Here is a 22,500-nt window from a genome sequence, read left to right as displayed (position 1 = left end):
GTGTTGACTTGCAATCTAAAAATTAAAAGATGGCCAGACGTTTATGCACTGCAGTTTCTTTTCCACTACTTTAGGTGTCGAAACAAAAAAGCCGATTTCCGTGGTTGTGTTTTGTGCCCTTTGGCAGGCTATTTTTAAATTAGTCATGCCCACATGCTACAGTGAAAAAGCACAAACCACAATCAGTTTTGGAGATCTTAGACAGTCTTAGCTCTTTAATTGGTTTATTGGGCTTCAAACCAGACTTAAGGCATTATGTATCATAAATTTGATGAGTTGTCAGGGGTTGTTTAGCCAAGAACAGTCTGAAACAATGTTGGGGAGGGGGGCAGCAGGTCTGACATGCTAAGTTTACAGTGGAAATGTTGATATAATGCAGCTTTTACACAACTGTTACTTAATCATGCGCACCGTGAAACTACAGGAATAGTGACTCTAAAGTTATGGAGACAAACATTGTAAGGAAATTGAGAAGAGACGAGATTAAGCTTTATGATTGTCAGCAGTTGCCTCGCTAACCAATAAAAATGCCTATTGGTACTTTATTGGGACTGAGTCCTTTCAGATTGTTACAGAGGTCTTTAAGTTGGAAGGGTTTTCTACACTGGTTGGCTTGGATGACAATTACTGCGCCTCCATATTGAATGGGAAATTGATTTTTTTTGCACGCAGAGCTACATAAAATTCTCTTAAACAGTTTACATTAGGGGAGGTGAAAACAAGAAAGAAGAGAAAACAAACGTTTTCTCTTCAAATACTCCCACTCTCTAGTCAACCATAATCCAATACTAGATAGCAGTTCCCTATCAAACCTGCTCCCTTCCCTTCTCTAGACCTGTTCAGCTGACCAAAGAAATGGTGATGGAGAAGCCAAGTGCCCAGCTGGTCGGGCGAGAGTTTGTCCGACAGTATTACACACTCCTCAACCAGGCCCCTGACTATCTGCACAGGTACGATCCAATCAATACACAGCCTTCATTAGTTATCCTGCAGATCAACACATGATGGTTCTGGTAGTCCCGCTGCCATGTTGAGATCGGCATCATGTAAAAAAAGAAAAAAGGGATTATACAGGGGGTTTTGTTTGTATTTTTCAAAACATCTATTGTAAAGTATCTAAGGAACCACATTTATTTATCCTGAAGATTTGTAGGTGCACAATTAATCTTAAATAAAAATGTATTGTGCTCATGATACTCCTGTTTATCTGCTTAGGTTTTATGGGAAGAACTCTTCCTATGTCCACGGTGGCCTGGACAGCAACGGCAAACCATCGGAGGCTGTTTATGGCCAATCTGTAAGTCCTCTGATACCAGACAGCCCCGTTAGGTGGCTGCAGATATTTCACCCTGCACAGCAGTAAGCTGCATGTTTTTGCCATGTTTTGTCCCAGTTAGGATGTCTGATGCGGTCATTTCATCAGATTAACTTCTCTTTTTGTCCCTGATGGTGATCATGTGAGTCTTATCACACATTTCATGGATGTTTCACAACAGTCTCGACGCTAGACCCCTTCCTATAATAACGCTTGTGGAGCAAATTTGTGAGCAATTCACATGACTGTTTACAGGTTACATTGTTGTCGAAGATGTCCTTCTGACCAGAGAGCAGTTTGTGGCCGTCACACGGCCTACTGAGAAGCTGAGGTTTTCATCTAGGCCGTTCCAAAAAGATTTGTTGGAAGTTTATTGTAGAAAACGTTGTTAAATGTCAGATGTTCTTTTTCTACTGCTAGTTTGCTGCCTTACCAATTTTTCGTTTTTAGCCTGTGTCCCAGGGTAACATTTACGTCTTAGGCCCATTTCGCTATTTTTTTAATTTATTTTTTTCCTCTGAACATTGCTTGCAAGGCAGGAAGTGGGTTGTTTTGGCCAGTAGCCTCAGTGTCTTTCTGGCTCATTCCAAAATTCACTCTTGAATTTGAATCATTGACATACTTATACTTATTTATTTATTACATACTTATTTTCTAAACTGAGAAGCCCTTCTGGGTGCCTCTTGTCTGCCAAAGTAGTTGTAAGATGAGAGAACTTAACAGCCATAGAAACGACTAAACCACGGTCTACCATTTTCAGTCCAAGGCTTTTCACAAAAAAGAAAATTAATAACAAGCAAACTCAAATTAAGCAGATCGACAAGTCCGGTAAGACCAGGGTTACAGATCTATAGAATGACAGTCCCTTTTTCCCGCCATCTGCAGGAGATCCATAAGAAGGTGATGGCGCTGAGTTTCCGGGACTGTCACACCAAAATCAGGCATGTGGATGCCCACGCTACCCTGAACGAGGGCGTGGTCGTGCAGGTGATGGGCGAGCTGTCCAACAACATGCAGCCCATGAGGAAGTTCATGCAGACCTTTGTGCTGGCGCCAGAGGTTGGTAGAATTTTTCTTTTGTTTTTTAAGATGGCTCAAATCTCTATTTATTAATCTAAAAATGATTATATCCAGGTTACCCTCAATTTGTTTGTTTACTGTAGAGGCTTTCATCACTAGTTTTGTGTCAGTTGAATGCAATTACTGACAATTTCTTCCACATCTAACATTTTTAGATTTGCGGTAAACAGAGTCTAGAAGTATTTGGGCACCTTAGTTTCTTGTTTGGGTTCAGAGAAGGAAACTGCTTTAGTTTGTTGGTAAACAATAAAATGATTACAATTTATTATTCTTACATGTAGAAGGAGTTGAGGTAAACTGATGAAGTTATTAAAAAAAAAAAAAAGATTTGCTGTCTTGAATGTGTCCGCATAAAGCTATGCCCATGCAAAACTATACTGTATGAATGTGTTTCTGTCTTCCTACAGGGCACCGTAGCAAATAAGTTCTACGTCCATAACGATGTGTTCCGTTACCAAGACGAGGTTTTTGGGGATTCTGACTCGGAGCCTCCTGAGGGTGAGAGTTTGCTCTTCCATCATCTTCTTTGGTTGATTCACTATTGTTTCCACGTCTGCTTTTTAAAAAAATATTATTTGTTATTTTAACAAGCTGATGTAACCAAAAAATTTTGGTGTTTGATGCAGCACATGTATTTGAAGGCACAAAAAAAAGTGGGTGTTGATCCCAGATCAAATTGCAAGTCCAGATTGATGTCTATTAATTATTCAAGCAGCTAATGAAAACTGCAAGTGTTGGCAACGGTCATCTTGAAGTCCCCACCAGGGCTCTTATAATTTATTTCTATTCAGATTTGGTCATATTTGAGCATTCTTTTAAATGTATATAAAAAAAAAAAAACCATTACAAACTTTATTTGGAATCATAAGAATAAATCGAAACAAGTCGCCATAAACTAGATGATCGTGGCTCTATATTGGACCATTTTTCTGTATGAAATTCATATTGAGCTTGAGTTCAAGAGCCTTGCCATTAGCAGCAGTCAGGTTTTTCCTTCTCTGAACTGTTCTATTTGTTCTACAGAGTCTGAGGACGAAGTGGAGGAGATTGAGGAGAGGGTTCCCTCCCCTGATGTAGGCCAGGAGGAGGTCGCTGCCTTCTACGAACAGAACCCCTGGTATGAATCAGTGCAGTGACTGACGACATTCATTTTGAATTATAAACAATAATCCAACACGTCCATCACATTAAGCTATATGCTAGTGTTAACTGTGAGGTCACGCCCAAGCGCTAATCTCAAATATTTCTTCATGGCTATAAAATTGCTTATGAAGTTGTTAGGATGGTTTTAATTTAATGGCGATTAATTATGATGTTTCTTTACATCCAGCTTTATGAGGGTCAGTCCTGTTCACCTTCCCTCTTCTAAAAAGTGCATGGTGTTGTTGACCTGATTTCAGTCAACATCTAGGATAAGACATGAGTACAAACACACAAAGCTTCCACCTATAATGGTATGAGGCACAATCCCATAAAAGTATAAGGTGTAATCCCACCACGCTCTCTGCAAATTAGACCGAGAGTATTAACTAACTTCAGGATTTACTGAAGGAGAGGGGTGTTATGATGTACACATGTTTGATTCGTTAATGAAATGTGCCGTCAGTGTGAATACTGTAGCTCTGCGTTGCAGTCACTCAGCAATCAAAAAAAAAAATTTCTTTCAAAAGCAGGATTTCTTAAACCCTGTGTCCTAGACCGCAGACAGTGGTTCAAAGTCTAGCCGTCATTTTCCATTAAGATCACTGTGCAGGTGTGTGATTCTTGATATTTACGCAGTGTGTTGGTTATCGTTTTGTTTTATATTCACTACTTGAGTTTCCCGCTCAAACAAATAAATTCTTATCTATTTAGGGCAGGGTGATTTGTAAGAAAGAATCACTTAGGCCCTGTTTACACCTGGCATTAACATGTGTCTTGGGTGATCCTATCACAAGTGGACAGCTCGAAGTACGTCTGTTTATACCTGGCATTAGCAGACCTGCCAACCTGCACTGCACGCATTTTGTGTACCAACCAAGCAATTCTTCGTCAAAATTCACAGGTACAAAATGCCGGCTGAAGCTACGCAATATAAGAAAAAAAAAAAATGTAGAAAACATTTTCTATATATATATTACTGTAATTGAACTACAGAAAACAATCAATACTAAATGACACTGTACATTTATTCTGTATTAGATCCTCTGACCTTGTGGTTCTGTCAGCCCTCCCCTCCTCTCACACTCTCAACATCCACTGATACGCAGCGCAGTGGTACTTTATTATCCACCGAAGCTGCATTGCTGAGGTAAAATTGGGGGAATTATAATGAAGCACAAAAATGTGAATAATGTAAATATATAAAGCGTGGGACGCACCGTTGGATCTGGCGGTGACCTGACTCGGCCGCTTTTCAGCCTGATTGGCCATGACCAGTGGCCGGCCGATCAGTGTCAGATATATTTTCAGATTCTGTGCTGGTCAAAGTACACGCCAGATACTGTGATCATGTACTCGTGCACGTGAAAACACTACAATACTCAAACCTGATAAAGCGTAATGTTGCGTAGTTGACGCTCAAAAAAGAGAGCGAAATAAATAAATTGCCTGCTGTTTGGGGGTGCTTCAAGGTAAACGGAGATTGGATGCATAATTTATCGTCTGACAATATTCCAAAATTGTGCAGACTACGTATCTATCGCTGTCACTACAGCAGAGGCTCTGCTCTGGTTGTTCCTAGTGCATGAGCTCTGCTCGTGATGAAAGGTTCTACTCTTATTTGTGACTCGGTTCCTGACGAGCCACTCAGCAAAACGAGTCGTTCAATTTGATTCAGTTGGTTTAACGCACGGTGAGCGAAGGAGGACTTCCAGTGAATGAGAGCCAGAAGATGTATTAGATTTTTTTTTTTTTTGTAATGATTGCAATTTATTTTGGAACGGCAAGTACTATATAATAAAATGTATATTTGTATTTAAAAGAGAGACTTTCATTTGAAGTGTACATTTCCATGTTATATGTTGTATCCTACTAAAACTCAGTGAGAGTTACAGGTTTGTTTATACTCAAACTTGGTGACAGTTCCGTATTCTATTTTACTAGAACTCAGGGACAGTTTCATGTTCCATTATTGTTCCATAGTGAATAATGAACAATAACAGTGTCACAATCAGCAATTTCAGTATTGTGCTAACTGTATTGCACAGGTAGTCTGTCTGCATGTGCAGCTGGCCAGTCACGAGAGTGTGATCAGATCACGGTATGTATTTGTCATTGACGTACAGCAAATCGGAATCTGCAGGTCAGACTTCTGAAATAGGAATCGGCCAAGAAAATTGCCATCTGTGCATCTCTAGTTGGTAAACATGTTCAGCAACTTTACAAGATGATGCATCTCTAATGAGGTGTGTGTGTATAGTTAGCAGTAGCAGCTTGCATACAATGTGACTAGCCTCATTGCGAGACAGCTACGGTGTGAATAACTGGAGTCATTAAGCTGCAGTAACTCAAACTCCACGGAAACCCCCTGCTACACTATTGGGCTACTCAAAATATTTTCCCAAGTTTGGCAGGTCTGCATTAGAATGCGTCTCGCGTAACCACTTGTGATCAGATCTCATTTCCCCGCACTATACGGAAATAAACCCATGATTTCTGTTTGCAAAGACCTTGGCGCACAGGCAAAATCAAAACAATACACACTGAAATTTTGGCACCGTGTGTACTGTACGCAATGTTCAGGCTGAACAGATTTAATTTCCTGATTTTCTTAGTTCTGTGGAAAATTAAAAATGTGACTAACTCAAGAGGATTTGTGTGGAGTTAATTCTCCTCTAGACAGCGGTACCCTGTACACGCCGCATCTCGGGACCTTGGAGAGCGGTCGGCTCCACTGTCTAGGCAGCGGTGTAGACAGGTGTATTTATTTTAATTTGGTTCCGACTTGTATGAAGCACATTTGAAACACAGCTGAGTTGACGGACTGTCGAAACAAACGTATGTGCTGTGCTGGGTCATGGACATCTCCCTGTTGCTTTCCGTTGCCATGGGATTAATTTAGTAAAAACGGGATGTTTTTGTGTGAATAGTTTACTTGTAAATAATAAAGCCTGCACTTCTGTAACGGAGAGACTTAATCAATTTCCCACTCGGACTGTAATATTCAAGATTCAAGAGGTTTATTTGTCACATACATATAAATACATTCATACATATATGCAGTGAAATGTCTTTGCAACTAAACCTGGAGATTATGCACAATTGTTACTAAACCAGACATAATAGCTAAGCTAATTTCTACCAAGCTAACTAACTGAAACTGGTTCCTAAGATGTAATTCAGTTAGTGAATAGAATATAAATAAAATAAAAAATAAAAAAAGATTAAAGAAATATGACACCGTTGGCTCGCAAATAGGTATCTACTTCCACGGAGGTCCTTCAATGTGGCCCAGGGCACATTCGTGTTTACACTGCTCAAAGAATGTGGCCCAGACCACCTCGGTTTGGATCTCAAACCAGAGATTGAGGTTTGCAATGGGTGCGTTTACTCCTTTATTAAAAAACACATTTGAGCTTCTACACTTGTGATGGGATCACCAAAGACTCATGTAAATGCCAGGTGTAAGCAGGGTCTTATATGTTCTTAAGGGATTTTACACAATATAGATATATATCACACAGTCTGCCTATATATGTAACTGACTATGCTAAGAAATTTAAGAGCACAGTTGAAGTTCATTACTTTGAACTATGTCAAGTGTAGTATAGCAGTTTTTCAAATCAAACTCTTGTGAGGAATCCTCAGTCATACTTTCACGTTGCCATTTATTGACAATAGAAAATTGTTCAATTTGATTTTTTTTTTTTTGTTTGTTTCCCAATATGAGCCTGTGTCGTCAAAATGTATTTGATCTCCAGTCGGTGATAATGTTTCATAAATCTGGATGTTACACTGCTACTTTATTTGTATATTTAAGGAGTTTTGTTATTTACCACTATTTTTAATTTGCAAACTAATAAATGTGTACGCCCAATCTGGCAGCGCATCAGTGACAGAAATTAGGAACTCAGCCCTATTTCTGTCTTTTCAGCTCAGAGCCGGTGGCTCCCGGCGAGGAGGACGAAGGTGTGGCGGTGAGCCCAGAGTCGGAGCCTGAGGTTGACAAGGAGGTTGAGGCGAGTCCAGTGGACCTGAAGGAGGCCGTGCTGCTGGACACACAAGAAGAGACCAACACAGCCGAGGAACAGGCTGACAAAACCCCTGCTCCCTCTCCGGCCAGCGCCGAGCCCACCCCAACACCCGCTGACCCCACCCCCGCAGCCACAGAGGAAAATAGGGTGAGAGGCGTTTTTGTTTTCAGTAGTTAATTTTAGAGTATATTAGGATAAAACTATATGGAAGTTGTTAAAAAAAAAAACAACACGTAAGTTATACGTATTAATTACTAAGTTGTACTAGACTTTTGAACTTCCACATAATTCCCTAACTTGTCACCTTTCAAGGGAGCGCAGTGCGTGTCCATTTAATGACCCATACCCTTTAAAAAGCAGCTTTTCTAGATTTAAAGTATTGAACAACTGAAAAACGTTTTCTGATTGTGTCACTCACGACATTTTCTGTTTCCCCTCGTCAGCCGTTCTCCTGGGCATCAGTCACCAGCAAGAACCTCCCTCCCAGTGGGGCCGTCCCGGTACACGTTGTCAAAGTCACCCCCACAGCACCGGTAGGTCTCAACCTTTTTCCATATCATGGACCCCCATTTTTTGTACCACCTGGGCCACGGCCCCACAAAAAAATACAAATAAAAGAATATAGTAAACAGAGATGGATGTGCTTTAATAACATATTTTCCTTGTTTTTCCCCCTTTTCCAGCCCAGAGTGGAAGTGAAGTCGGAGTCTCAGATCACAGCACAGAGGCCGCAGAGAGACCAGCGGCCCCGAGAACAGAGGCCTGGGGGCCCTCCACCTGTACACAGAGGACCCCGGCCAGGTGGGATCCCTGTCTCTGTCACACTAAAAGGCTTCCTCCATTTTTTTTGCATCATTTTCACATCATTGGAGTAGTGTGATCAAATATTAGTTCTTGTGGCATTTAGGGGCCGTATTCAATAAGCTTGTCTTATCACACATATTGGAAATATCTGGATATATTCTTCCAGGCCTGAACAGGGCCTGGTTCTTGGTTCAAGGACACTAAACTGACCTGGTAATTGAATACTAGGGCTGTAAACATTAAACTTGACTGAGTTACGACTTCAAAACCTCTCCTCGCTACTCCAGCTTAACAGGCCTCCTGTTGCTCCGGTTAAACAGCGTGCTGAAATTCCATTTTGGAATGTGAACAAATGGGGGAATTGTGCACAGCATCAACTGTGCTGCATTTCACTGATGGTGTTTGAAGATTCACCGGCTGAACTGCATCAGTTTGCTCTGCTTGGCGGCATGCTAATCTCTCTCTCTCGCTCCCTCTCGCCCCTCTCGCTCTCTCTCTCTCTCTCCCCCCTCTCCTCTCCCTCCCCCCCCTCTCTCTCTCTGTGTGTTTCAGTGCGGGAAGGCGAGCAGGGGGAGTCGGAGATCCGCCGAGCGGTCCGGTACCCCGACGCCCACCAGCTCTTTGTGGGGAACGTCCCACATGATGTGGACAAGGCTGAACTCAAGGAGTTCTTTGAACGTAAGTGTTGAATTGAAAGACTTTATGATGACATTTGTACTGCTGATCCTGGTGGTTTAAAAAAAATAAAAATCATGTTTTCATTGTTATGTCAGACCGAGCACATTGACCGCCCGTTAAGCTGGTGACCATGTGGTCATCTAACTGTCCTGTGACCCCCCCCCCCACACACAGAGTATGGTACAGTCCTGGAGCTGAGGATCAACAGTGGAGGGAAGCTCCCAAACTTTGGTTTCGTGGTGTTTGACGACTCTGATCCCGTACAGAAGATCCTCAGCAACAGGGTAAGAAGGAACACTGGACACGTCTGTGCATATTGCACACTGTGACCTTCTTGTTTCATTATTATTATTTAAAAAGAAAATTCACACATTCTTCAATCCAAAACACTTGGTTTTAAATATTTCATTTAGTTCTTATCTAAATTCACAAGCAGCCATACAGGAGATGAAATTATTGTGATCAGGGAATAGTCTCAGTTGGGTAACACTTCAATGTGCGCAAAGTGACTGATGTCTGACCAGGTAGTGTGAGGTGTAAATGGTTATCAGTGTGCGTGCGTCGCTTCCTCTGCTCTTACTGAGCCACATTTCACCAGATAAATCTTTTGGAAGTATCGCTTTTGGATGTTGCCGTTGGTAACGTAGTCTCTCTTCTCCCTCCAGCCCATCAAGTTCCGAGGGGACGTCCGTCTTAACGTGGAGGAGAAGAAGACTCGCTCGGCCCGGGAGGGCGACCGGCGGGACATCAGGCCCCGGGGTCCCGGGGGTCCCGGAGGGCCCAGGGAGAGGATAGGTGGTGGAGGCCCCAGAGGACCCCCCACCCGGGGAGGCATGGCACAGAAGCCCAGCTTCGGCTCCGGGCGAGGCGCCGCCGGGGCCGGTGACGGCCGTTACTCCGGACCGCGCCAGTGAGGCATCGCTGTGCGCGTGTGTGGGGCCCACGGCCCAAACCTGAGTTACAATACTACCAAGAAAACGGTTTCACTTCATAACTTCAGACGCATCTGGTACAGATTCTCTGGTGCACAGATTCCAGCCTAACATAAGGAATCTGTGTCAGTTTATCCTCAATATAAAACGTGATGCCAGGATCCATATCAAATATTTCAGACATGATGGTTTTCAAATATCTGCCAAAACGTAAAAGTTTGGGACTCGTGTGTCGGCAGTGAAAGACTGGTTTTGGTGCATACCGGTGGTCTGGTACGGCAGCAAACGTAACAAAGAACCACCCTGAAATGTAGACGGCTCAAAAGGTCAATTGGTCTGTTTGGACTTTTCTCCGCACGCACCCGTTTATTTTGTCGTCTCCTCCCAGTCGCACGGCGAGGCCGAGGGGGGAGACCGTCCGGAGATGTTAAAATGGCGACGCTAGTATTTGACCCAGGTTTGAACGCCCTCACCGCTGCAGGTTCCCGGCAGCTCCTGCTGAAGTCGCAGCCCCTCTTCACGTCTCTCTAAAGAAAGATGGCTGCCCGCCCCACCTCCTCCACCCGCTGCTTTACCTTTCCTTTTCCCAGGATTCAAGAATGTCACTCCTCTTCCCCCCCACCCCCCTCCATCCCTTCGACACACTGATCTGGACATTTCTGTCTTTTTTTTTGTTTTGTTTTTTTTTTTTGTTTTTTGTTTTGTGTCATCACGCTGAACTTGAATTTAAGAAACAAAAAAAAAAAAAAAATCAAAACCTGCAAACATGAAAAAAGGGTAAATACTACTTGAATTGGGGGACAAAAAAAACAAACCCAGAGGTTTAGATCTTCGCGTTCTCTCCCTGTTTCTTAAAGGAACGTGTACTTTACTGCTTGGGCAATCCTGTGTATTGCTGCCTCCGTTTCTAATGGTGATGGATCTGTCTTATCTTTGTATTCTATCAGGTCAAGAAAAGGAACTGTCGTGATTTTTATTTGACTCATGTTGGCTTGTGATGTGTGGATTTGGGAAACGCGTCTGGATCTCCTGGAGCATGTATCAAAGTCCTGTTAGCCTTCTATTACCGATGCACTTCATTTTGTCATCATGGAAAAAAAAAAAAAATGAAACAAAATAAAGATGAGCTCACCGGCCGCTGAGAGAACTAAATAAAGTGATTTACTGTTTTAATTTTTCTGCCTGGTCTTGATTTCATGTAGCTTTGGGATCTGGTAGCTGATGGAGACAGTTGCTTTGACAACGCTGTTCTACATTTAAGTGTAAACAATGGAGTAGTTACTTTACATGTCCTAAATGACTCAAACTTAAATGGCTTTTAAAATCAGAACTCATCCATTCTTGTTTTGTTTTTGAAAGCCATTTTAAATGTAGTATTGCGTGTGGTTGCTTGGAAAAAGAGTCTTAACCGGGGTAACGTCTAGTTTTGAGTTCTCTGGTGGACATCAGCTGTCATGCGGGCAGATGTGCGTGCAGTAAGTGCTGACCATACGAACGGTGAAGCCAATCTTCATTAATCATGGAAAACCGCTAAGCGTAGCTCCTTTGGGTGACAGGAGCGCAGCGCTTCACATTTATGGCCGCCACCAGTCCCACTCTCCTGAGAAAGATCTCACCATGTTTTGATCAAACAACTAATCCTGCTACCAAGAGCGGGAGAATCACGAGTGGAACCGAACGTGTTTTCCCCAAAAATAATTAAATTGACAATTATGGCACGTGGCCTCTTCCTGTTGACAATTAATAGCACACAATCACAATACAATTATGTCGTATTTGACCTCACAAAGCAACCAGTGACTATAACTGACGTATTTTGGGATGTTTTGTAGTGTAAACCTCATCTGACTGCGTCGTGTAATATTAATAGTGTCGACGCCTCGCTTCTCCCCGTTGCCTCGAGAAAAGAAGCATGAAATGAGGGAAATCAATTTGTGACCTTTTTGCAGAACATCTCATGTCAAGACGTGGCTCTCCTGTCTTGTCGTGTCGACCTCCCCCATGTTGGGTGGAGTGAATAGCAGTGCTGTTGAGTTCATCACCAGCCGCTTAGTGTCATGTAGCGCCGTCGGTGCCGTCACATCGGGGTGCGGAGCCTGCGCTGCGGGGCTATTTTAGATCGGGGGATAAAACATTTGGGGCCGAGGACCCGGACGCCCACCCCCAACGACGCCACAGGTCACAGTCGCACATTTTCTTCTCAAAGCCCATTTTGCGATCCCTGGTCATCTGCCCATCTTCAGTCCAGAGGCAGCTCAGTGTTGTTGTTCTCTTCTGTGCCTGGATCTTCCCGGTGCTCTCGGCGATTGCGGGGTTTGTTGGCCTGCGGTAGCGTTTTTGTTTTGGGGTTTGGGGTATTACGATTAGTTCCGTGGTTTGCTGCGGTTAAGGTGCGGGGGAAAAGGATCTGGGAGACGTTACACCACTTCTGGAAGAATGAATCATGAGCTTTTCACAAAATGCGTGCAGGCCCCTCCATGTACACTGAAAGCAACTTTGAGAGTATTTTTAAAAGGGAGAGAGAGGGAGAGGGGGCAAGGAAGCCCGGTTCATCACCGGGTCACCACATGCGCACGCACACGCTCGCACACACACACACACACACACACACACACACACACACGTGTCTGTGTGAGTGTCGCCCTCCTGACGCGACCAGACAGACGTCCGGTGTTCAAGGACCACACCTGCCTGCATGGCTCCCAGCCTGCAACTGCTCTGTCTGGCACCAAGTCTCCCGGCAGATGGACCCCCTGGACACACACACACGCACACACACACGCACATGCACACACACACACACAAGCACACACTACAAGCACGTGCACACAGGCAAATTAGTGCAATTTTCACATATGCACATGTGTATTGTAAGTTCCCATAAAATTTGATTTCTGGACAAACGTTGTGACTGAACTGCTTTATTCCTAATTGCGCCGCCATTTCAGTTTGTTAATTATTTATTCAAATATAATTATCTCATCTCATTATTCTGGGATTCTGGGAGCCTGTTTCTTGGCCTTTTAATCGCACAAAAAGTGCTATAAAAATGTAATTAGATTAATTTTGAACCATCAAATGAACCACACGTCTAAACTAATGGGTTCTAAAGATTTCCTGTATTTAAAAAGTGGGAAAAATACTCAAACGCTCAATCCCTAAAGGCAGAAAGGTGTTTTTGTTTTTTTTAGTTGTTATAGTCATTTGCATTTTGGACTGAGCAATAACCTCATATTATGGATAAGATCTCGATCACCTAAAAGATGATAAATGATAATTAGTATAATGTTGTCACAGAATAAAGACACTCAAATTATGATACACCATTCAGCAGTCTGAAATTAATGATTCGAGGAAGATGTTGTTTTATTTGACAAACTTCTACAACTTTGCGCAATATTATAAAAAAAAAAAAAAGGGATTTGGAAGTAAAGGCAGGTCCATCTTGATCTGATGGGGATTGGATAAGATCTCGATCCTAAATTCTCCCGTTGAGCTCAGCCTGCGCTTTGGCAGCCATAGGAGCAGGGAGAGCGTTGTCCACTTTTTAAGGCGTTTCAAATGAATGCCTTCCCAGCCACACTGCCTATCCACCACGACAGCTACACACACACACACACACACACACACAGAGTATAGAAGCACTGCATGGCTCCTCGGCTTCGGCATGAGGGAACTCTTCCTGCCTTCCTCTCTTAGCAGGGAACAAATTTCAACCATGTACTTCATGATTCACCGAGTTCAAAAACCCTGAGGGGGCTGTCTGCACTGTCAGCTGTAATATAGCTGCTTCTCCCCCATGTGTGTATGTGTGTGTGTGTCTGTGTGTGTGTGTGTGTCTGTGTGTGTGTGTCTGTGTGTGTGTGTCTGTGTGTGTGTGTGTGTGTGTGTGTGTCTGTCTGTGTGTGTGTGTGTGTGTGTGTGTGTGCCAGAAACAGAGTGTGTGTGTATGCGTGTGTCACAAAAGAGTGAATCGTGGGTTCTGTGTGGTCTTCTCATTTGGCTGATGATGGTTGAGGGTTTACTTGATCTGTTACTGTGTGTGTGTGTGTGTGTGTGTGTGTGTGTGTGTGTTTATAAAAGCACATGACTTTGATCTGTAGAAATGACGTGTGTGTGTGTGTGTGTGTGTGTGTGCATCACCATTACTTGAGCCAGGGCTCAGGATGATTGAGCTTTAGTCCAATCTGTGGTTCTTCATGCACATCACATCACACTTCTAAAAATACGACACACACACACACACACACACTTTCAATAGTGTGTGTGTGTGTGTGTGTGTGTGTGTGTGTGTGTGTGTGGGTGTGTGTACATGAGTGTGTCCTTGCTCAGTTGGGGTCAGTGAAGAATGGGTTAAACCATTTCTTGAACATAAGCGTCACTCTGGGAGAGATTTCTAATGTCTTGTTGGTAATACAATTCAAAAGTGCCCTCTGGAGCGCCCCAGCAATTGAGCTCCAGCGGGAGCAGCTTGCCTGGGCCCACCCTGGAGCTCAGCGTAATGGTATGGTCCACTTTAGGGGTGTCTGAAATCGCATTACAATATTCTTCAAGGCATGAATATGGGAAATTAATTATAGTATTAAAGATTACAGGTAAGAAGGATATGATTTATCCTCCCTACCTGTTTTGTACCTGTATAATACAAAACAACAGGTCAGGGGGTTCCAAACATTTATGTTATAAATGTTTGGAACCCCCTGACCTGTTGTTTTGACTTTTTTTTTGGGGGGGGCAAGTCTAAATAACCGGGGGTAATACCAACCCAATCTCCCCCGTAATTTACACTATGGACGTCTCCACAATGCCGGTGCCTGGTGTGATGTTGTGGGCTGTAATCATGGCGCTGTGTTTGTTTTGCTGCTGGATCATTTTTCACGCTTGGCACACGGGACGTGGAGGTCACCGTACTGTCTCACAACTCGTCGTTCACACGAAGTCCAGTTGACATCAGGAATAGTGATTTTTCTGCAATGCGGGTTTTAACGATCCAATTACGCCTTCCCTTGCAGCTGCGTTAAACCAGGATATGCCAATGGATTTGACATTTTTTGCGGGATTATTTGCGTATACACGGGCTTCTTCCCCCCGCACCGGTACCCACGTTCCGTTTCCACCGCCCCAGTTTGCAAAGCATTCTGGCAATTTTCTCCTCCCGCTCCGTTTGGAGTCTCGGTCTGAAAAAACTCCATTTGGGGGGCCATTTGGGGGACTGGATGACCACGTCCCCTCTATCCCCTAAAGAAACGGAGGGGTAGGGCCAAGTGGGGGAACTGGGATTGGTCCCAGTATGTGCCCCTACAGTAGGGTAAACGTGAGGAAGTGCCCTGTGGGTGCCCCTGTGGAAAAAAGAGCCTTCCATGCTTCGTGTCAGGTGAGCTTTCGAAAAGCCGGCAACGCGAGTGCGAGTTTGAAAGTGGAACCGCGATGGTGGCACCACGGTAATGTGAATGTGGACCCAGAACACCTCCGCAGATGTCGGCGGGGGCAGCCCGTTCCACTCTGCCCTGGTGGCCGATCACAGCAAAATCCTGCCGCAGGATGAGCTTTGGAAAGCTTTCGCACCCCGAGGGCCCCGAGGGCCCCCAGAGAACCCATGCCCGACAACAGCAAACACAGCTGCGGTGGTGTGAGGGGCTTTTCTGCGAGAACACGCTGTGCGGTTGCAAAGACTGCAAAGTTGAATTTTATTGTAAACTTATATTATTTTCATTGTTATATGATTATTCTCATCCGTGATGTGTCTGAAGAACGGAAACTGACACCGTGAACATGTAATACTCAAAAACAGGTGGTAGTAATTACCCTTTAACCTTAAAGTCCAGGTTAAAGACCTTTAAATGGTTAATATGTTACTGCAGAAATTTCGGACCTACTGTAGATATAAGGTCACCGGTGCGGGAGGGGGATCGAACCAGCTCGCCCACCGTCCACACAGACACCCACAAACACCGTCGTGCAACCAGGTCACCTCCACAATCTGCCCTGTTCCACGGACACTTTTAAATGTGCCTTTGGGGTGTCGGCTTTGGAAAGCCCCCTCGGCTCCAGACAGCGGCTCATCGCTTTGAGCCACCGAGGGAGGTTGTCTTCATCCGATGGAACGGCGCCGGTGCCTTGGGTGAAATTGGGACTTGGAACCTGTGACGGGGGCACTGAAAGGCAGCGTCTGAGACCACCCCACCACGGGGCGCTGCTGGGTTCCACACAGAGGAAACGTCATCCATCCTACTCCTGACGTTGCGTGGAAGTACGACAGAAGACTCCCAAATCCTATTCACGCGTCCGCCGCCAGGGACATCCCGGCTGACCGTTTCAAGGTCATTGTTGCTGTCAAGGTCATTGTCTCTCCTCTGGGAGCTCTAGATTGCAGGAAATGGTGTTGTCGGGTGTTCAAAGTCAACATTCCTTCAGCTCTCTCTGTGTGTGTGTGTGTGTGTGTGTGTGTGTGTGTGTTTGTGTGTGTGTGTGTTAATTGCAGCTGCATTCCTAACAGTATGATTACAATGTTGGTAAAAAAAAAACAACAACTTTTTAAAATGGCAATTATATTGGAATTGGAAATTCGAAATCTGCTATTGCATGTAACTCCATTTAGACTTGTATTTATTTTGTTATTTGATGTTGAATGTGATAGTTGGGAGGCAAAACACCCAGGGAATGTCAATTGTTTTATACACAATTCATGAATGTAATACTGAGAATATTGAATGAATGATACTATAGAGCTGAGTATTTTTTTATTAACAAGGCCGCAAGGATTGATAATCCAAACCCAAATTCTGCAGTGGTCCACATGTGTACTCGAGCCGGTTCGGGTATATCACCCTTTTTTGTTCATTTTGTTTTACTTTTGCTGTCATTGTGTAATGACAGATAAAGTTGCTCTGTTATCTTACATTACAAGACAGTGTGTGAGCGTGTGTTTTCACCGCGAAATCTGCCGGAGAACCACACGACGCCGGGAAGCGTCGTTGACGACACGTCGCTGTCGCGCGTCGTAGACTCTTCCTCCCGGACGCTCTCAGGCTCGTCCGGAAGGCGACTTATCAAGAGAATGAACACAACCTATTGCAGGGATTTATTCGTCATTTTTAATACTTTTTGTTTTCCTCCTCATTACACAGATCCTCTAGTCGGGAAGCACAGATCAGTCCGGCCAAGCCCACAGTCTAGACAATGTTCAAAAACAGGTAAAGAGAAGTTTGTTCAGAAAACCTTTAATCGTTAATAGAATTAGTATTATGACATATTTCAATAAATATTTAGATATATACAGATACAGCAGAAACAGTACATTCTATTTTTCTCTTCAAATTGCTTCATGTTTTTGTACAAGCCAAAAATATCTGCCATTGTATTTATAGTCATGCAAAATATTGAGTGTTTTTAAGATTAATGAAAAATAAAAAGGATTTGCTGAACTTCTTTTATATTTTTTCCCATCCCGCTTTGAAGTGCACTCGCGGATTTTTGAGCATCCTAATTTGCAAATTAAACGGGTGCACTTTGTGCCAATACACAATAGAAGCATTAAAGCAAAAATTAAGGCCATTCCAATGTTGTGCAAAGAAAACAAATGAAATTCTTCCAAACGATAATAAGTCATCCGATGTTTCCTTTAGCTCCACGGCAGTTCGCGAGTCACCGCGTCCGTCGCTCAAACATAGGCGGGGGTCGAACAGAAAAACCCCCCAAAAAAACCCCCAAAAAAACCACATCGATTCCCGAGACCTCGATGGATCAAACCATGCCGATCGGTTGAAGGAACGTCTAAACGGTTCGAAACTTCCGAAAAACACACCTTGTGTCAGTTTGTGTGTCTGTAGAAACCCAGTATCTACTGTGGGCCTGTCTGAGGACTGAACACACATACACACACACACACACACACACACACACACACACACACACACACACACACACACTCAGCAGCCCCGTCCAATGAATGACTGATGTGGTGTCGAGCTCTCCTCTACACAAGCTCCACCCACGCCTGATGGATGAACGAGTGAGTGACGTGAAAGGGCGGTTGAATGAATGGCTGATATGCTCGCTGTAGGTCCTTATTTGTTTTTGCATATGCGACCCCATATGGCACGAGAAGAGCGGCGGCGCGTGTGTTTTTTTTTCCCTTCCTTTTGGCAGCGGGCGAGGGGGGAGGCGCTCCCCAGAGTTTTACGGCGCGTAGACCCGCATGAATCATCATAATTGGAAACTGCACTTTAGCTCAGGCCCCGTCCTCCCGAATCGCCTCGTCAGCCGTGCGCGGCGTGCAGATCTTTAAACCGCCGCTCCCCGACTGATGTATCGAATGGGATGCATAGTTTTGGCGCAAAGGAAAAAATCAATAACCCCCACCCCCAACACGGGCGTAGGAACGCTGGAATGTGGATTGGCTGCGGAGGAAGTGAACGTGCGCGGTGTAGCCCTTAAGTGTGTCCTACACGCCACGGCCGGATCGATGCAAAAATAGGGTTGCTAAGGGAGAAGGGGGACGCGTTTGGGCGGGGCGGGCGTTTTTCGTGCGACCCTGGCGCAAATTTAGCCTTTTGTCTCGTTCAAAGGAAATCGTCGTTCCAACGCGGCAGGAATTCCTCTCCTTCGACGCCCTGCGTGCGGAAAAGAGCGACCGCAGACCTCATGTGCTCGGGACTCGGAAATTGTATCCAGTTTAAATGAAGAAAAGAAAAAAAACGACGTGTTTTTTTCGAGCTCCTGAAACAGAATCTGTCTCCTGTCGATCGCTAAAATCAGAAAAGTGACGACGGTTTTACGTCAGACTCATTGCTACAAGCGTTTAAAATTAAATGTGTCCCGATCCCAATGCACCTGAACTCCCTTTGCGGAGCCAAGGTGGATTGTCTTTTTTGTTTGTTTCTTCCTGATCAGGACTGCGGCGGAAAAAAGGCAATGACATCTAGGTAGAAAGAAAAGGCTTCTTTGGCCTGAAGAAAAAAAAAAAAAAAGAAGAGAAAAAAAAAAGATGAAAACTCCGCCCGATCTCTCCTCCTCCCTCCGCTCCTCGCGCTCCGTCAAGTCGGCGTTTCCGGTTGAATGTGACGGCGGCCGAGGAAAGTCCGCAGGAGTGATGGGCGAACAGCTCACCAAACAGATCAGGGCCGGATACTCAAACCTGGTTTTTGCGCCTAAGTAGGTATTAATAATTAACATTGAATTGGATTATAAGACACCTTCCATGACTTGCAATTATTTACTGCTAGAAAGAACACTCCACTATTTAATGTAACACTGGTTTTGAGGTGCCGTGTAAATCGGCCATTAGAGAATGTCCCCGTTACCTGTTGACTTCTAAACGTTTTACCAAGGCTTTCCACCTTTACTTTAGTGAGAATGTTTATGAGCCGCTGGCACTGGGGGCGGTTCTGTTTGAGGCCGAAAAACAACAAAAAAGGTGATCCACAGAGGGGAGATGGGTTTGGCATGGAAGCACTTAAAGGAAAGGAAAACATGAATATTTGCATATATTAATCGTTGCATAGAGAAGCATGGCACAAAGCAAAATTATTATGGATGAATAACATTTAAAATAGATAAATCATTTAAAGAAGATATATTTATTGTTGTTATTATTGTTATTATTATTATTATTGTTAATAATAATAATAATAATAATAATAAAATAATAATTATTAATATTATAAATAATAATATTATTATCATTATCATTATCATTATCATTATTATTATTATTAATAATAATAATAATAATAATAATGATAATAATAATAATAATTATTATTATAATAATAATAATAATAATAATTGATTATAATTAATTCTAAAAATAAATAATAGTAATAATAGCATTTCAATCGTTCTCAAAGCAAGCTGCATGATCAAATCACAAGCCACCAGGTTCATGAGAAAGTATAAGTACCATAATATGCAAGTATATACGTTGATATGTCGATATGTTCCCACGGCAACGGGCACCGCGCAAACAATAGAGACGGGTTCTCCGAGCTACATCTGGTCGAATGGGGACAGCTCAGTAAGATTCAACTGCGACCGCTGTTATTATCGTTAAAGTCACTACATTATGTCGTCTCAAGAGTGTCGGGCTGAGGGTGTGGACAGGACGGGGGGTGGCTGGGCACATTAAGGGATGGAAGCGAGGAAGCACTAAGAAGAAGGAGAAGAGGAAGATGATGGACTCCCGTCAGTCTCGTGGGAAGGGGCGGGGTCCTTCCAGGTAGACGCCATCTTTTTTTTATTTTATATATATATATATATAATTTGTAGACCAAGGAAAAAGAAAAGCGTCAACGCAGCGAGTTGACCCCTCGTCCCTCGTCCTGTTCCGACAGTTCATTTGGCACACGGATTAAAAACAAAACAAAACAAAAAAAAACCACGACAAAAAACAAACGGAAGAACAAACAAACGACAAAAAAAACAAAACCCCAAAAAAACCATCCCGAAGCCTCGTCGACGCTATCGACGCTGAAATGAGCAAAGCACGAGGGGAGGAGCACGGCGGTCACAGCGTGTAGAAATTGTTATTAGTATTTTTTTTGTTTCGTTTTTTTTCTGTCACACCTCCGCAGAAATGTCTCCGCCTTTTAAATCCTTCTTTCTTCTTCGTGTCCATGACGCAGCGGCTGCAGGGGGCCGGCTTCGAGTCCTCCCCGGCCCCCTGCGGCTTCAGCTTCAGGTTCCGGTGGGGGGAAGGGGGGAAGGGGGGGGGTATAAGCGCTGACAGGTGCCTGCAATACACGTTGAAGCAAATCTAGATATAGGTATAGGACCCGAGATCCTTGCATCGCCTTGTTTTCATGGAAGCACCGATCCACCTTCAGTCCTTTTTTTTTTTTTTTTTGGCCGTTTTTTCTTTTTTAAGTTGAAAAATCCATCGGTTCCGCCGCGTGGAATAAAAGTTTTTTTTGTTTTTTTTTCCCCCACTTATGATAAATATGAGTATTTTACAGTGCTTAATCTCCTCACATGTCCTCCACACCCGCAACACACGCACACGTACACACACACACACACACACACGCGCTACTTTATAGATTTCTATGTATGCTGTAACAGCCTCCCTTCTCATCCCTCCTCAAAACATCTCATCAAACAGACGACCCTCCAATCATGGGCGACCAGCTCCGTCACGTCCTCAATGTTAACACCCCAACCCCCCCCCCGCCCCGAAATTTTTGTCTATATTTTAATAAATACATTGCCACATTCATATTTCATGCACTTCACTGCATTGCTATTGCACTGGTCCGGATTATTTTTTCGGAGGTTTTGAAAAAACTATGAGGGCGCTCGGAGGGGCAGCCTGGAACTAAACGCTGGATGTGTCAAACGGAAGCTTTTTGCCTCCAAAGCCACGAAGACGAGGAAAGAGGAAGAGCGGGGGAAACGATGCCTCATGTCCTCTCTGTCTGTTCTGACCCCCCCCGCCCCCCACCCACCACGCGCACGCACACACACACACACACACACACACTCCAATTTGCCATCCCACCGATGCTCTAAATCTAAAACCAGGAAGAAAATGCTTCTTTGGTTTTGCAGAACGAAACGGAAAAAAATGAAAAAACAACAAAGTCGCGCTAAAGAGCTGGAATTTTGTTTTTCTCGGGGAGAAAGTTGAACCGAAATGACGTCCGTGTTGCAAACGCTGCTGCTCCCCCCCCGCGGTGGAGACGCCGGGCGCTCTCCCTCCCTCCCTCCCTCTCTCTCTCCCCCTCTCTCTCTCGTCCCTCCCCCCCCGTGCTTCCCCTCAGACTACTGCTTGTGGACGTCCTCGCTGCGGATGATCTTGTAGATGATCCAGTAGAAAATGTTGAAGATGAGGAAGACGAGGGGGAAGGCCACGCGCGACACTGTGTCGATGCGCTTGGCCCGGCTGACGAACAGCTTCTTCATCTCCTCCACGGTCTTCTCCGGCGGGCCGGTGGAGGCCGGCGCGTTGTTGTTGTTGCCCTTGATGGCCATGCCGTCCTTGGTCTGCAGGCAGGCGGGGCCCATGCCGTAGCCTGCGAAGCTGAAGCGGCCCTCGCCCGTCTCGTCCTCCTGCGGGACAGGGAAACAGCGACAACTCATCTCACGGGTTCAGAGACCCCCCCCCCCCCCCGGGCCGGTATCACGGAATAACCTCAAGCTCGACCTGAAGGTCATTAAATCGGAAATGACTGCCTCCGACCGAGTGCTCCGCACGGAGACGCGCGCTCAAGGCCGGCCCCGGGGTTCCGTCGGCCCCTAAATTAGAAATTGGTGGCCCCATAACATGCACTTCAATGAACAAAAAAACTGATGCCAGCTGCAGATGAACGGACGCCTCCTCTTAAATGGCGGTCGGAGTATTAACACAGTTTTCGGACGATGTAGATTTTATTTCACATTTCATATTTTATTTCACGTGATCTCATATTTCATATCGTATCTCACAACTCATTTAAACAGCAGCCCAAACATTTGAAGTAACTGCCGGACAAAGACTTCTCCCTCAAAATTTCCTGACAGAGCAACAACAGCAACAACAACA

The 22,500-nt window shown here is 44.4% G+C and overlaps 2 protein-coding genes across 5 annotated transcripts in view; one reads left to right on the top strand and one right to left on the bottom strand.

The window, feature by feature from the left end:
• Positions 1 to 11,156, top strand: part of g3bp1 (GTPase activating protein (SH3 domain) binding protein 1) — a 12,382-nt gene extending 1,226 nt beyond the window's left edge. The window contains exons 2-12 of the mRNA XM_080008533.1: positions 834 to 950; positions 1,216 to 1,297; positions 2,201 to 2,374; positions 2,803 to 2,893; positions 3,419 to 3,512; positions 7,470 to 7,716; positions 8,013 to 8,102; positions 8,253 to 8,370; positions 8,926 to 9,051; positions 9,226 to 9,335; positions 9,717 to 11,156. Of these exons, the coding sequence (XP_079864659.1) occupies positions 856 to 950; positions 1,216 to 1,297; positions 2,201 to 2,374; positions 2,803 to 2,893; positions 3,419 to 3,512; positions 7,470 to 7,716; positions 8,013 to 8,102; positions 8,253 to 8,370; positions 8,926 to 9,051; positions 9,226 to 9,335; positions 9,717 to 9,965 (1,476 nt within the window). The 5' untranslated portion in view covers positions 834 to 855 and the 3' untranslated portion in view covers positions 9,966 to 11,156. The remainder of the gene's footprint in view (positions 1 to 833; positions 951 to 1,215; positions 1,298 to 2,200; positions 2,375 to 2,802; positions 2,894 to 3,418; positions 3,513 to 7,469; positions 7,717 to 8,012; positions 8,103 to 8,252; positions 8,371 to 8,925; positions 9,052 to 9,225; positions 9,336 to 9,716) is intronic.
• A 10,584-nt stretch (positions 11,157 to 21,740) lies between these two features.
• glra1 (glycine receptor, alpha 1) overlaps positions 21,741 to 22,500 on the bottom strand; it is a gene marked incomplete at both ends in the record, with an annotated part of 91,603 nt that continues 90,843 nt past the window's right edge. For all 4 annotated transcript variants that reach the window (XM_080008668.1, XM_080008669.1, XM_080008670.1 and 1 more), the window contains one exon: positions 21,741 to 22,028. In XM_080008668.1, the coding sequence (XP_079864794.1) occupies positions 21,741 to 22,028 (288 nt within the window). The remainder of the gene's footprint in view (positions 22,029 to 22,500) is intronic.

The sequence above is a fragment of the Zeus faber genome (assembly GCF_960531495.2).
Source record: "Zeus faber genome assembly, chromosome: 10".
Classification (NCBI taxonomy): Eukaryota; Metazoa; Chordata; class Actinopteri; order Zeiformes; family Zeidae; genus Zeus; species Zeus faber.
This window is presented reverse-complemented; position numbering and strand designations above follow the sequence as displayed.